This window comes from Chrysochloris asiatica, unplaced genomic scaffold (assembly GCF_000296735.1).
Source record: "Chrysochloris asiatica unplaced genomic scaffold, ChrAsi1.0 scaffold00034, whole genome shotgun sequence".
Taxonomy (NCBI): domain Eukaryota; kingdom Metazoa; phylum Chordata; class Mammalia; order Afrosoricida; family Chrysochloridae; genus Chrysochloris; species Chrysochloris asiatica.
The window spans coordinates 14,181,997-14,198,687 of NW_006408552.1; the positions used below are offsets into that span (position 1 = coordinate 14,181,997).

Genomic DNA, 16,691 nt, shown 5'->3' on the forward strand with positions numbered 1-16,691 from the left:
CTCTCCTGGTTGAGCTCCGATCATCCAGTCATCTGGTCCAGGTCACGTGGGTATCATCTGCAAGTGTGGGCGCTCCTGTGCATATGTCCTCTCTTCCCGCCAGCCGGTAGCTCCACTCTCCTCTCAAGTCCTCCGAGGCCACGCCACTGACTCTGGGCCCAAGAGTTCCCAAGCCTCTTCACACTGCTTGCCAACCAGGTCCCCAACTGGGTACACAGAAGTCCACTGAACATTGTAGGGCTTAGCTTGCCGCTTCATTGCTGCTTTTACCCCACTTCCCCCCATCGGTGATGTATGTGGACACCAATCAGAGCATGCATTTCCATTAAGCCTTAGTCTTGGAAGGGGGTTGCGTTGAGAGGACCTGGCCACTTGCCTTGATGTTTCCTAGGGAAGCGATTTGTTTGTTCTTGTAAGTAACAGTCCACTAGGCTGTCATTTTTACGGGAGCTGCTCTTATCTCCCATGGAGGGGCTGATGGGTTCCAAACAGGGCTTTGAACCAGCTCAAACTGGTTCAGAAATTACCATCATAAACAAGGACCATATATGTGTTGCACAGCAGCCAAATCTGTTGCTCTGCAGCATTCTGATCTGAGTAAGAAACAAACAGTTGTGACCCACTCAAAGGTGGTGGCCAAATGTACTGTTCCGAGTGTGTACTGCTCAGCGTCTTTATAAGACCAGATTGCCAGCTCTTCCTCTGAATGCTTAACTATTTGTGTCACCAAGTGACTCCTACTGATCTCTCTTGTTGTGAATTGCTGTTGAGACTGTTCCGACTCATAGCGACCCTGAATAGGGTTTCCAAAGAGCAGCTGGTGGGTTTGAGCCGCTGACACTAGGGTTAGTAGTCCAGAGCATATCCTACAGTGCCATACCTGGACCCCGTTTACTTGGGGAAGCCCTTGTAGCCTAAGGCAACAGAGCTACCACTGTCTCATGAGTTACAATCACCATTCCCATTTGCCTTTATCAATTTCTTTAAACATTCCTTATTGTATTCTCACAATGTGTTTTAAAAGGTACATGCAGTTAATTATCTGTAACAAACTGGCAATGAAGCTGGCATGTTTATTAAAGATTGCTTTTGGTTCAGTTGAGATTATCTCTAGCCACAACTAACAGAAAGTCCAATTGGTTAGAAACCTGAGGACATGGATTGGCAGTACATAACAATTATGAAGCTGACACAGGACTGGATAGTGTTTGGTTCTGTTGTGCACAGGCTTGCTATGAGTTGGAACCAACTCGATGGCACCTAACAACAACTGGCTGGGAGGACACAAGTCCGGAGGCTGCTGAGTGTCAGGGATTCTGACTTTCTGGGACCTGGACGACTCAGCTTGGGCTCTGCAAGGGGGTGCAGCAGCCACCCTGCCCAGAATCTCCCTGCTTCCAGATCTCTCCTAGAGGAGGAAGGAGAGACTTTTCCAGAACCTCCCAGCAAACGCTCTCTGAATTTGCCTGGCCCTCCAGAACACGGAGATTGTTCCTAGACTCGGGCACAGGACCGGTTTCTCCGACACATACTTGGTATAGTCTGAGAAGGGTGGAGGGGAGTCCTGAACAAAACCAAGTCCTCTGGGCAGGCAGAGGTTGTGGAAGCAAGCCACAACAGCCCCGTGTTCTGCAAATGTTGCCCAGGCTCTGTGTGATGATGCAGATGGTCCGAGTCTAGGAGAAGGAACTAGTACAACATGGATACCCATCCCAGAACTGTAACTATATTCTGGTACCACCCAAAAGTTCTGGAACAACACTAACAACAAAACACCTACAGGAAAAAGAAATGTACACTGACTTCTTCCATCTGAGTCCATCATTACAGTGGTCTCAGTAGAAGGTGAGGTCAACATACAGGACACATTAAGTAGCTAATGCCAGGTCTGCAAAGACGCCAGCTGGATCCTTTCCCTCTGAGGACTCCTGCCTTCATTGAGAAGCTCTGAATTGCTGCCTCTCCCTCAGCAACAATGACAATCTAGACACTCAGGACCAACACAGACCACAGAAATGAGCCTTCTTGGATACCATCCACTGCCATCGAGTAAATTATGAGTCACAGCGACCCTATAGGACAGAATAGAGCTGCCCAAGAGGGTTTCCCAAGCTATAAAAGTTTACAAGAGCAGGCAGCCTCATCTTTCCTTCAGCACCAAGCAGCCCAACTTCTAACCCACTTTACCACCAGCACTCCTTCTTGGACCCAGACCCACCAAGAGCAAAACTAAAATACAGTCGAGCCTTATCTCCAATATGTTACCATAATAAATGGCCACACATCACATTTCTTGGTTACTCCCGCAAACCCTATGCTCTTTTTCTCATGAAAACACTTAGCCCCAGACCGTTCTTCCCCCTGACATTTCTCCCCATAAACAAGCATATTTCTACATTTCGCTCCATCATTCTGAAGGGTCAGGATCTTGATCCTATCGCCCCATCTATCTACAACCTCTTCCCAGATTTATCATCCTCTATAATCTGATAGGAGTCCTGGTGTGGTGCTGTGGGTTAATGCACCAGACTACAAAGCCATTTGAACTTCAAGGTCGGCGGTTCAAGCTCACCAGCTGTTCTTTGGAAACCCTGTACAGGGTCGCTATGGGTTGGAACCGATTCACCGGCACTTAACAACAACATGTCTGATAGGCAAGGCATGCTTCCTTCTTACAATCCTGCTTGGACTCAGGCAGTGAAATCACACTATAGCTACAATGCCCCACATGGGTGGTATGTGGTCTGGGAGCAAGGCCCTGTGGCATGCTGTCCAGCCCTGCCTGTGACTGAGAAAGGCTTACTGACTGTGCATTTCCTTACTAGTCTTCAGAAGGCTTGGTTCCTCCTAGAAACCAGAGCATTCAAAGACAGAAGATTTCTAGTGTCTTCAGAGAACTTCTCAGGTAATGGGTTGTCTGGGGAAATCCACAATGCTCATAGAAAAAATATGTAACTATCACAAAGGAGAGGTGTAATTCTTACAACATAACAACAAAAGGACAAATAACCCAATTTAAAACTGGGCAAAGGATCTGACTAGGCATCTCCCCCAAGAGGATCTATGAATGACCTATACACACGTGAAAAGATTAACCACCGGGGAAATGCAAACCCAAACCACAATGAGAGACCCAACTCACACCTAAGAGAATGGCTGTAGTCAGTCAGATCACAAGGATGTGAGGCAGTGGAGCAGCGGTTATTGTTAGTCTAGTGCCTAGGTTCTGACTCACAGAAACCCTGTAGACAACAGAACCAAACACTGTCTGGTCCTGCGCCCTCCTCACAATTGTTGCCATGTTTGAGCCCATTGCTGCAGCCACTATGTCAATCCATCTCATTGAGGGTCTTCCTCTTTTTCACCAAGCATGATGTCATTCTCCAGGGACTGATCCCTTCTGATGACATGCCTAACCATCTTCGCTTCTCAGAAGCATTCTTGCAGCAGTGATGTGTTTGTTTCCTGGTAATCCATGGTACTTTTAATATTCTTCCCCAACAGTACAATTCAAGACATCAATTCTTCTTCAGTCTTCCTTATTCACTGTCCAACTTTCACATGCATTATGAGGTGACTGAAAATACAATGGCTCGGGTCAGGTGCACCTTAGTCTTCAAAGTGACATCTTGGCTTTTTAACACTTTGCAGCAGATTTGCCTGATACAATATGCCCAGACTGCTGCTTCCATACACGTTAACTGTAGATTCAAGTAAAATGAAAGCCTTGACAAACAAAAGTCTTTTCTCTGGTTAACATGATGAAGAAAAACTAGAACCCTTATATATTAACTGGTGGAAATGTAAAATGGTATAACTGCATTGGAAGCAGTCTGTGGCAGTTTCTCAAAAACAGTAAACATATACAATCATTGAAATGAAACAAAGTGCATGATTTGTTGTATGCAAAACTGATGATCCTGTCTGTAAACCTTCACTCAATTCAAAATAAAATGCTTAAAAAAAAAAAGGAAACACAGAATCTCTGTGTGACCCAACAATTCATTCCACTGCTAAGTATATACTCAAGAGAAATGAAAACATATGTCCTCATAAAAAGGCATATGCAAATGTTCCTGACAATATTACTCACCATATCAAAAATGGGAAATAACCCCAGTGCCCATCAGCTGATGGATGGATAAACAAAGTGTGGTCTATCCATACAATGGAACATTATTCAGACCCCCAAAAGGGATGAAGTGCAGATACAGGCACAACATGGAGGAACCTTGAAAACATGATAAATTAAGAATCCACACTAAAAGGCTCATAACTTACGATTCCATTTATATCAAGTCTATAACAGAGCCCTCTATAGAGACAAAAGTCAGATTAGAAGTTACCCAGGGCTAGCGGAATCAGGAGGCAAAGGGGAGTGATTGCTAATACGTATGGGATTTCTTTTTGTGGTGATGAAAATGATCTAAAATTGGTTGTAGTGTTAGTCACACATCAATGAAGAAGGCAAGTGTACAATGGAAAAGGCTCCTTGTACCTTTCATGCTGACACACACAATGGCGGACACAGTACACACAACCAGCGCCAGGAGAACAATGAGGACGATCAGGTAACTGCTGAGCAGGGCTCCACCGGCACAGTCCAACTTCTCTCTGTGCGTGAGGTACAACGCCAGGATGCCAATCCACCTGCGAGAGAAGACAGCATCAGACACAGAACCCAGAGTCAATCTTTAAGACACCAGACCAAGAAATTAAAAAACACTGACCTAGCCCCTGGGGGACAGGGCTGAGAGTAAAGAGGCCAGCTGGTCTGAAGTGCCAGGAGGTGTGCGTGAACTCCCAAACTTTCAGTTGATACCCATTTGACCTAGCTTGGTTGGCTAGGGCTGAGCTGACCAGAACCAAACCAGATGATGATAAAGATGTTTGATACTATGAACAAGTACACATTTGATGAACAAGCTACCATTTGATGAATTGGACTTTTGCTTATGAACGCAGCTGCTCAAAATTCCAACTGGAATGGAGAGTCTTCCTATCAAGGAACAAGCTTGTTTCCTCAGTGTACTGGGTTGATGGTGGTGGTGGTGGTGCACCATGGAGTCAGTTCCGACTCACAACGACCCCACACAGGGTTTTCTAGGTTATAAATCTTTACGGGAGCAGAATGCCTCATCTTTCTTCCATGGAACTGGTAGTTTTAAACTGCTGACCTTGAGGTTAGCAGCCCAACTCATAACTACTATGCTACCAGATAGGGATAGGCAATTTAGACAATGACTATCAAAAATGGGTGCTATAAAGGAGTCCTAGTGTGGAGCTGTGGGATAAAGCACTGGACTACAAAATTGATTTGAACCATAAGGTTAGCATTTCAAACTTACCAGTCACTCCTTGGAAACCCTATACAGGGTCGCTAAGACTTGACGGTGCTTAACAATAACAACATAAAGACATGAAGTGGCTGGCTTACAAGCTTTCACGGGTTAGTTTCAGAATGAGGTGGGTAAGATAGAATCCTCACTGAATAGCTTTCCTCTTTTCCAGATGGATCTAGTGAAAGGGAGTGGGGGATGACAGTGATAAGATTTTATGATTCAACTGTGAGTAATTGTTAGCAGGATGAATTGTGATTTTCACAACGGTAATTATGGTGCTGTGGGTTAATGTGCCGGACAGCAAAGCCATTTGAACTGCAAGGTCGGCGGTTCAAGCGCACCAGCTGCTCCTTGGAAATCCTATACAGGGTCACTATGGGTCAGAATCGACGCGACGGCACTTAACAACAACAACTGTAGAAAATATGCAGTTAAGCTTTCATTTCAGGAACAGATGATCCCAGAGCCATCAAGAAGGAAAAGCATGAGTAAAGCATGAGACCCCTACCTAGAAAAGCGATGACAGCAGCGACAGTGGCGGAGGCAGTGGCACGGACACACAGAGCAGCTGCAGGCTTGCAGAATGTGGCCTTTGGACATTTAAATTAATATATATTTTTTGTTTTGTATGTGTGCATCAGATATTTTTCCTTTGTTCATTTGTGAAATATAAGACATAAATGGGAAAGTACAGGGAGGAAGTAAGGTAACTACTGTTGCCGGGAGGGGATTGTAATCATCAAGATGAAACAAACTCTGTGATTTGTTGAATATAAAGTTGAAGATCTTGTTTGTAAACCTTAACTCAATTCACAATAAAACATTAAAAAAGAAAGAAATTAAAAAGCTGTCAGTATTGTCCAAAACAAGATAAAGCTCTCTCTGAAATACCTTCTTCTACAAGAATAGATCTACTTCAGAAGAATTGGAAAAGAAGATGAAATGGAAGCAACAATCAGAGGGAGGAAGCAGGATAACTGATTCGTTAATAAAAGCCAGCTACATGAGACCAGTGAGATGGACTGGCAAAGTGGCAACATCAATGGGCTCAAGCGTGGTAACAACTGTGAGGCTGGCCCGGGATCGGGCAGTGTTTCGTTCTGTTGTGCATATGGTAACTATGAGTCAGTACACTCGATAGCACCTAAGAACAACAACAACATATGAGACCCAACGGTCAACAATTACTCCAAAATAAAGGTGAGAAGATGAGAGGCTGGGATGGAAATGGGACAGAATTGAAGAGAATGTTGACAAATTGTGGAAAATGTAACTAAGGACACTAAACAATTGTGTAGCAAGTGTCAAATGAGAACCTAATTTGCTGTGTAAACTTTCACTGAACACACAATAAAATATTAGGAAAAACACAACAGCTTTCCTAAATCAACTAAAGAGTATGCCTCTGTTGTTTTTTTAAAGTGACTTGGGTGAAAGTTTCCGGAACAAATTGGTTTCCATTTAACAATCCATTCACATTTTTTTGTTCGTTGACATTGATTGCAATCCCAACCATGTTACCATCATTTTTTCCACTTCCTCCCTGTTTCCTCTATACCTCGGGAAATCTGTCCTTTGATCCTGCATGCTTGATGATTCCAAGGAGTGTGTACCTTCCTGATGTTCACCTTATGGGCCTATCATTTGGCTGAAAGTTGAGCCACAAAGGGTCAATTCAGTCCCAGGCTTGAAGGGTGAGTAAGGGCTATTATAATCACAGGCTTCCATCAATCTCCATCAAGCCAGTAAGCCCAGTCTTTAATGAGTCTAAAGATTCCATGCTTACATAATATGCTCTCATCTCTGCTGTAATGCACAAGAGACATTTAAAACCTGATTCAAACAAATATGACACAAGCCTCTGGAAAACAGCCCTACCATGGTTTAGAAAACTGCAACTGGGTAACCACCCACCAAGGTTGTTGTTGTTATTGTTAGGGGCAGTCAACTCAGTTCTGACTCCCAGCAACCTGATACATAACAGAAGGAAACACTGCCTGGTCCTGTACCAGCCTCACTACTGTTGTTATGTTTGAGCCCACTGTTGCTGCCATTATGTCAATCAATATTGCTGGGGGTCTTCCTGTTTTTTGTTGACCCTCTACTTTACCATGGAGCTCTGGGAGCATAGTGGTTATAAGTCGGGCTGCTAATTTCACGGTCGAAATGACCAGCCATTCCGCGGGAGAAAGATGAGGCTGTCTGTTCCTGTAAAGATTTATGGCCTCAGGAACCCTATGCAGGGTCACTATGAGTCGGAACCGACTCCACGGCACACTATCACCACCTCCACTTTACCAACCTTCCTTCTCCTGGCAGTCCATGGTACTTTCAATATTCTTCACCAACACCATAATTCAAATGCACTGATTCTTCTCTGGTCTTCCTTATTCATTATCCAACTTTCACATGTATTTGAGGCTAGTGAAAACCCTGTGGCTTGGGTCAGATGCACCTTAGTCCTCAAACTGCTGCCATGAGTACTGACTGTGGATCCAAGTAAAATGAAATCTGTGATAACTTCAATCTTTTCTCCATTTATCACCAAAATTTAGCAGGCTTGCTAAATTATTAATGAGAGAAGTTTGATCTCTTTGGAGAAACAAAAAACTAACAAGCACTCATAATCTGGTGAGTGTCCTATAAACTTGAGAGGACAGGAAGCAAGCTATGATGCTCCATGGTGGACGCTGGTCAACTTCAAAGGACCAGAACTGTGGCTGCAAGTTGACCCACCTTCAGCAGGGACACCTGAGAAGAGGACAGAGCACTGCCTGGCAAGAATCCAGGCAAGAATTCAAGCCCAGAGGTGGAATTGGACTCGATAAGGTTTTATGCATTTTGGGGTCAGTTTTGTAATATGAGGGGAGCTTCAGAAATTCGTGAAAAAAATTTCCATTGTCTTTACATTCCATTTTCCCATGAACTTTCTAAAGCCCCCTCACACGAGACTTTGGGTTTAGAAACACTAATGGGCCAATAGTCTCAGGAGGAGCCTGGTCCCGAGACTTGCTCATAACCTTTCACGTTTTTATCATCCTGTCCCCTGAAGCTTCTACTTTTTTTTTTTTTAAGTTTTATTGTGAATTATGTGACAGTTTACATGGGAGAATATTAGTATTACATTCATCTTGTCGTATATTGTTTCATTGCCATGGTTATAATTCCCTCCACGCATCACCAATTAATGAAAGGGTGCATCCTGTAAGCCTGCTCCCCCCAACCCCCCTCAGGTCATCAGCACATAGCCCCTCTTCCTCCCTGGGTCCTGAGTCCTCTGCCTCCATCTCAGGGATCACTGCCTCTCTGGGTAGGGTTCCGCTCTCCACTCTTCTCCCTCCATGGGTCCAGGGACCTCCGTTCTCTACCTATAAAGTCAATCACTCCCCTCCTTACCACAAAATGCCCACTTTTATATTTACAACCTTCACAATCAATCCTGGTAACAATTATTCACCCTTGCATCACAAGAGACCTATCCGCATTTCCTTTAGTCAGTCCTGCCTAGACAGATTGGATACTACTCAGTGGAGATTCTACCTTTCTCCACGCTGAAGCTTCTACTTTTTAAAATGATTCCTGACAATATACACAGCAGTACACCCAGTCACTGATTTTGACATACAATCAGTGACAATGATTCCATTCTTCGAGTTGTACCAACATTCACTCGCTCTTTTTCTGAGTTGTTCCCCCCTCTCCCCCCATTCACATCAACTCACTGCCGCATGTCTGACCTTTCAATTCAAGTGGTTGTTGTTAATCTGATCCCATATAAACAGTTCGTTAAATGAACATGACACTCAAGCCAAACATTCGTTAAGAATTTGGGTAAACGATTTATAAAAATGGCCTGTGGTGTAAGCATCTCATATCCTCTAACTTCACAAGGAGGAGGAGGAATCCAAATCAACAGCGCAAGGCTGAGTCCGATGAGTTAGAGGTTACATCGCCTTCCTCTCACCAATCTATTTACTAATTCTGACACAGCCGTTCCTCCCACAGCACTTGGTACTCCTCTGCTGGCTTAGATAATTCACTGTAGTGGCCACACACAACCCACAGGTCATACTCACAATTATGGGGTTTATTAGGGAGAATATTAAAGGTACCATCATGGACTACCAAAAGAACAAATAAATCTGTGTAGGAAGAAGTAAAGGCAGAATGCTCTGCAGAAGTCAATATGGCAAGACTTCATCTCTCATACTTCAGACATGGAGTCCTGGTGTGGTGCTGTGGGTTAATGAGCTGGACTGACTTCAAGGTCAGTTTGAACTGCAAGGCCGGCGGTTCAAGCTCATCAGCTGCTCCTTGGAAGCCCAATATAGGGTCCCTATGAGTCGCAACAGATTAGAAGGCACTTAACAACAACAACAGCTTCAGACACATTATCAGGAGAGACCAGTCCCTAGAGAAGAACATCATACTTGGTAAAGTGAAGGGTCAGCGAAAAACAGGGAGACCCCCCCACCCCAACGAGACAGACTGTACAGTAGCAGCAATGACTGGGCCCAAGCATAGCAGCAATTGTGAGGTGGGCGCGGGACCGGGCTGCGTTTGGTTCTGTTGTACGTGGGGTCACTGTGAGTCAGAACAGACTCCACAACACCTAACAATACAACATTAACAATACAACACTTGGGAAGTAAGAGGAACAACTCAGGTTACAGGTCTTTGGTCAGAACATCTTCTCAGCCATGCCTACAGGCAGTCTCTCCCTGGCACGTGGCCTCTTGGCCCTCTGCCCCTTGAGCTTCTTGGGCTTGCCTGACCTTTGCCTGGCTGGGGAATTCTTACAAAGCTCTTTAACTTTGCCAGTCCACTCTGCCAGTAAACCTCAGCCCAAAGGCACTCAGCTCTTGTACCCCATGAGTTGGTGAGCGTAGCTCTGCCAAGTGCCTGGTGGCACTCTGCCAGCATACCTCCTGCCTGAAGGTGCTCATCTCTTGCTCTATGGGTTGGCACACGTGCTTTAACCACCTTGCTCTTTGGGCTGAGTAGCCCACTGAGCCATCTCAGGTCAACCTCCTGGTTCTGTTAGCAGTCTCCACTGTTTCTCTGCCTCCAGTTCTCACCATCTTGCACCATCTGTTTCCTGGCTCCCAAGCTTCTAAATATAAGGCCCCTCCGTCCAAAGGATGAGCTCCACTCACAGCTTCCCTTATCAGTGCTAATAAAATCCCTGCCCATCTCTGGGATGGCACATTTGGATAGCTGAATGACAAAACTGGGCAATCCCCTCATTAAGGTCCCATACATCTTATTTGCAGAGTCCTGATGTGGCTTGTAAATCCTGTATGATTAACACTGAACAAGAATGGCATTTCAACCCCCAGCCACACATTGGAAATCCTATGCAGGGTCACTATGAGCCAGAACGGACTCGATAGCACTTGGCACAACAACAATAACATGTCCCACAACGGTGTCATGTACCTTATTTGCATTATTAGCAAGTTATCCAATCCTCTTGGTGGACCACAAGCAACTCAACCCTTAGTCCCACACAATCATTTGGTAGTAGTTACATGGTGAGGCAAGCCATTAAAAAAAAAAAAAAAAAACGCACCCCACTACACTATTGCTTGGTTTAAAGAAGATTTTAGAGGATATTTTTAGTTTAAGGTTTAAAGTTTCAGAACTCTGGTCCAACCACTCTGGAAAACAGTATGGTCCTTCCTCAGAAAGTTAGAAATAGAAATACCTTATGATCCAGCAATTCCTCTACTTGGTATACATCCACAAGAAATACAAGCCAGAACACGAGGAGATACATGGCACACCAATGTTGAAAGCAGCTCTGTTCACAACAGCAAAAAAGATGGAGACTAGAAAATCTAGAGTCCATGAGAATTTAAAATTCTGTTCAGCAAATTCCCCTTTTTGATCAGAATTCATCCCTAGAATCTATGATGAAGATATTCATTAATGGTATATTCTCAACAACAACAAAATTTTTCAAAAAAGAAAACTAAAAACATGTTCAATAATGGTAGCCAGGTGGCACCATGCAAAAATATATATATAACTTTATTTTTAAAAGGTTCCTTTTTAAATGTTTTTATTTTTATTTTGTTGTTGAAACTCTATCGTTACTGAAATTTTTGATCAGATTCTATACAAGAATCCTAATCAATAGGGGAAATATACAGAACAGACTTTTAGATTCTGTGGGAACAGACTTTATGTTCCAAATGCCACTTCTTAGGGATCCCAAAGGGAGCTACTCTGAGAGGGAATCCACAGGCTCAAAGGCAAAGTGTACTGTAAGCCTGAGGGCTTCACTCTGGTTGGCAATGATGTCCTTAAGGCCCCCAGGTCACACGGAGGGGTGACCGTGCCCTGCAGCGCGGCGGCCCACCCGCTAAAGGGCCTCGGTTTCCCATCTGTGAAATGGGGGTGGGAACTACTTCGTGTGGTCGTGAGGACAAGCTAAGAGTTAGCATGGACAGAGCTCGGGAGGCTGTGTCCATAGTCACTAGGGTCAGCCGCCGCTCGCCCCCTACGCCCTCCTCAGCCCGCCCTTACCACACAACTCGTAGGAACAGTTCGAAGAATCCTGGGAAGACCAGGTCATCACTGGCAATGGCCCAACGCCGGCCAAAGAGCACCAACCCTGGCATGGCTAAGGCCCAGCCGCGCAGCCTCGGGCGAGCCGCCGCGCGCCTCAAGCTACCAGAGCCGAGCGCTCTATGGACTCCACCGCCAAACTGACCGCGACTCCGCACATGCGCACAAGTAGGTGTTGTGTGCGTGAACGCGTGGGGGGGTGTCCGGCGCATGCTCATTTTGAAGAAGAGTGAGCCTGCGCAACTCACGCCCAGGTAGAGGCGGACGCACGCACACTGCGCCCTACGCAGCCGCCCTTCTATTGGAGCACTCTGCGCCTGCGCAGGCTCGCTGACGTCCTGGTTATTTCGCAGTTGTGCATATCTAGGAAGTTTGTTCGGTTCATGTTTCCACTTTGTAACTAAGGATTTTCGAGGCCCGTGTATGGTTTTCGTGCGCAGGTCTCTAAGGTTTCGCACCCCGTTGCACTAGGCGCGAACACCGAGCTTCCTTGGTTTTGAGACTCGAGCATGCAGATTGGACGGGACAGAGGGTTGCCTCATAACACTACCTCCCCAAGCCCCCCACAACGTATGCCCCCCCGCCTAGGTGACCTGGTTGAACCGCCGACCAACCTATACTCTGGATCGTGCACGCATAGAACCTGACCCCTCGACAAGGTCTTTTCCCTGGAAAATACATCCAAAAGTTTATGAATGCGTGCTTCCCTGCCTCTCCACGGCTGCCTCCACCTCGCTGCTTGATGCCTCTTTTCTCCCCGCTGAAATCAAGCCCATTCTCCTTCCCTGATCACTTTACCTTAAATAACCTAATTTTTATAGCCTGCAAAAGATCGCTGAAAGAATTTCAGACTTGGAAAATCTTGTCATCTGAAGCACCTCTTGGTGGCTTGAAGTGTAAACCTTTCAGTAGCCTAACACTTAAACTGTGCTACCCAGGAACTAGTCTTATGTACATGTGGTTGTTGGGCGCTGTCAAGTTGATTTCCAACTCTGGATGAGCTAATGTGACAATAGAACTGCCACATAGAGTTTTCTAGGCTATAATCTTCACCCAAGCACATCACCGACCTTTGAAGTGGCTGGGTGAGTTCGAATCCCTAATGGGATTAATTAATTACCTGTTGCACTGCTATGCTCGTTGTTGTCATTAGGTGCCATTGAGTCCGTTTTGACTCTTAGCGACCCTGCGCCAGCCTCATGATTGTAGTTAAGCTTGAGCCCGTGCCTGCTGCTGCTGTGGTGTCAATCCCATCTTGTTGGTGGGGTCTTCCTCTTTTCTGCTCACCCTCCACTTTACCAAGCATGATGTTCTTCTCCAGGGACTGGTCTCTCTTGATAGTATGTCTGAAGTAGGAGAGACGAAGTCTTGCCATACTGGCTTTCTAAGGAGCATTCTGACTGTACTTCTTCCAACACAGATTTGTTTGGCAGTCCATGTGTACAGTCGAGAACAAAATGAAACATAGACGTAAAGTAGTGGGGAAGGGAAAGGAATAGGAAAAGAAGAGACAGTGGTGGGAATAGTTAATACCAGAGTTTGATACAATGTCAGGTAATAAAATCTGACGGGTGTGTTGTTAACTGTTTTGGTGACAGACACTCAAGTGTACTGAGGTGTTTGCCTAAAAACTCATCTTTCAAGCTCTCAAATGGAAACTAGAACAGAGGTCAGGAGTATCACATTCCAGTCAAAAGAAGTGTTCTTTGTCATTGTTCAAGAGGATTCGTGCTGTATTGAGCTTCAACGTGCTTTTATACTGCAGGGATAAGAGTGAAATGTTTAAAAGCTGGAGGAGACACACACCTGCAAAATTCCACACTTTGGAGGCCAGGTGCAACATTCAGCCACTAGAGGGGGAAAGCACACAGAAAGTACAGCACGGAGCTCATCAGCTCTCAGGTGGGTGATTTTGAAAGGTATTTAGGACTCAACTGTTGGACTGCCCCCAAAGAGATGGATTGGCACAGTGACAGCAGCAATGGGCTGAAGCATGGCAATGATTCTGAGAACTGGGCAGTGTTTCATTCTGTTGTACATACGTCACTCTGAGTTGGTACTAACTCCATGGCACCTGAAAACAACAGGGGGAAAAGATGCAGCACTTTGCTGCTTTGAAGATGATAACCTTGGAGTCCCAATGGGAAAGTTCTACTCTGTTCTTGTTGTTAAGTGCTGTTGAGTCCATTCTGATTCGTAGCGACCCTACGTAGGGTTTCCGAGGAGCTGCTGGTGAGCTTGAATCATGGACCTTGCAGTTCAAACTGACCTTTCAGTCCAGTGCTTATCCTACAGCACCACACCAGGACTCTGTCCTACAGGGTCGCTATGAATAGACCGTGGGCTTTGGGTTTGACAACATTGCTCTCATTGGAGGTCCTAGGTAGTGCAAACTGTTATACTCAAGTGCAAACCTAAAGATTGAAGGTTCAAGTCCACTCGAAGGCACCTAGGAAGGTTTGGCAATCTACTTCCAAAAAGCTAGCCATTGAAAACTATGGAGCACACTTCTGTTGGTCACCGTGAGTTGGAGCTGACTAGTTTGTTTTAAATTCTTGTCATTAGAAGGATTTTTAACCTTCTGGCAAAACTAGTTATGAGTCAGAAGGGCACTTGCTAAAACCGGTTCTTGGCCAAGGGCTTGCCAAGTTGCTTATCGAAGGGATTGGGAGTTCTCTGCTGAGGTTTCTCAGTGTTGCTCAGTTAGTCTTCCTGGAAATTCTGAGTAAGCCGAGTGGCCCCACATAACTGAGGGGGGACCATGTTCCTGCTTAGTCCAAGATCACAGAGCTACAAGTATGAGGAGCTAAGACTCTGATGCAAGACCAGTTGGAAGGACGTGGGTGTTGAGGGAGAACCACCTTGTCTTGCACTGTTTAGGAAAAACCTTAGATGTATGGCCTTCAGGCCAAGTGTCTGTGAATTCAGATTGTTCAAGGATACATCTGTCCCTGGGATTCACAGCTCTCAGGAATTTTCTAGAAGCTGAACCAAGAAAGTAGGCATGTACAGACTTCTACAGAAATGATTTCATGAAAGACTTTGAGATGAGGAAAACTGGTATCTCAAGAGTGCAGAGGGATTTGGGAATAGAATTTCTTTGGATTGAGTTCCAAGGAAATTGTCACTGACCTAAGCCTCTGAACTATGAAATATGGATCGGTAAGCTAAGAAAGAGTTCCTTTTGGTAAATAAGCAATTAACAAAATAAAAAATGCGTCTAGACCAACCAACCCTACAAGGTCCAAATGTTAGCACTGGCTTAGGGAGAAAGCTCAGAAAGCAGGAAGGGATAAGAAAGGACAAATGGAAATAGGAAGCTCAGGGAGGAAGTGGGAAGAGGGCTGCTACATTGTGGAGATTGTGATCAGTGTCACGAATCAAAATGTGGATGAATTGTTGAATGGAAAACCAATAAGCTCTGTATATTTCCACCCAAATCACAATAAAGAAAACCAAAAACAAACTCTTAATGCAAGTCTGACCCCAAAGCCTGTCTGTTAGACTTCCAGTTCCCCTAAATCGTAAGAGTTCTTACAAGTGCTTGACTGCTAACTGAAAGCTTGGTGGTTCGAACTCATCAGCCGCTCCACTGGAGAAAAATGTGGCAGTTAAGGCTGTAAAGATAGCAGCCTTGAAAATGTTATGGGGCAGTTCTATGGACACTCTGAGTTGGAAATTAACTCAACGATGTGGACAGCTCTGCTTTTTTTTTGAGTCAAAATGGACTGGCATTGGCCATTTTTTTTTTTTTAATTAAATGTTTTTATTTTGGATTGAGTGAAAGTTTACAGGGCACACCATCAGCTTCACATTCAACCATTCATATAGCTTGTTTCATTACATTGATTATTATCCCCTCCATATATCATCAGTTAACAGTGTTTCTCTCTATCCTCTTTAGCTTTTTTTTTTTGGATGTGGGGGGAGACTTGCCTTTTTGGAATTTACAGTCTCGGCTTTTAGGGAAGGTTTTTACATTTGTCTGTGGATATCCAGGGCTCATGTATGAGATTACTAACAAGCATTACTGAATAATCAGATGAGGGACAGTTTGCTATGTCAACTAGGTTCTAACTAAAGTCTGATCCTCAGAGCCTATGGTTTGGACGGTCAACAACGCTTGGGCCCACAGGGGCTTGGCCTCCTGACCGGGTCTGCACGGTCTGCATCCGAATCCTCCTTATTTATTGTTTGTTTAAGGGACGCTGCCTGTCTTAGGCGGTCAGTGCGAATTCCTCAGTCTTACCAGTCATTGAAACTCATTGCAGCATGGCAATGAATGTCTCTGTCTTAAGTAGCCGAGGTTCCACGTGATCCTTACCCGTCTCTGGCCACACGTCCAGCATAAACAGCCGCCCTCCGAGGAAGGCAGGGAGGGAGGGAGATCAGCTGGGGACCCCATGCGCCAGACGTTGCCGGCCCATGGACAGCTCTGCTTTTGAAAAGGCTGGACTACCTCTTCTCTCATAAGGTCTTTCCACCTGCAAACTTCCCTTCTTGTCTCCTGGTTCTCCTGCCCCGCCCTCCACCGCAGACTTTAAGGAAACAGAGCACACTGTGAATGAACTGGGCAGGGAACGTACGGGGTCTATGATCACTTAGTGGGCAAGTTTAAGTTGGTGTTCTCTTCATGCATTCATTTAAAAATCAAGTCACACAAATTAAAAACACCTGAATCAAAGGTATTAGTCACCTGATAACCTTTATTTAGGAAATGAAACTCAAAACAGTGCTTCCAAAGCCGGGCCTACAAGGTTGTTTTCAACTTGGGTG

The 16,691-nt window shown here is 45.1% G+C and overlaps 1 protein-coding gene across 1 annotated transcript in view; it reads right to left on the bottom strand.

The window, feature by feature from the left end:
* Window positions 1-11,968, bottom strand: part of DAGLB (diacylglycerol lipase, beta) — a 49,527-nt gene extending 37,559 nt beyond the window's left edge. Inside the window, exons 1-2 of the mRNA XM_006859861.1 lie at window positions 11,874-11,968; window positions 4,499-4,650 (exon numbers count right to left, since the gene is read on the bottom strand). Of these exons, the coding sequence (XP_006859923.1) occupies window positions 4,499-4,650; window positions 11,874-11,968 (247 nt within the window). The remainder of the gene's footprint in view (window positions 1-4,498; window positions 4,651-11,873) is intronic.
* Window positions 11,969-16,691: the final 4,723 nt, after the last annotated feature.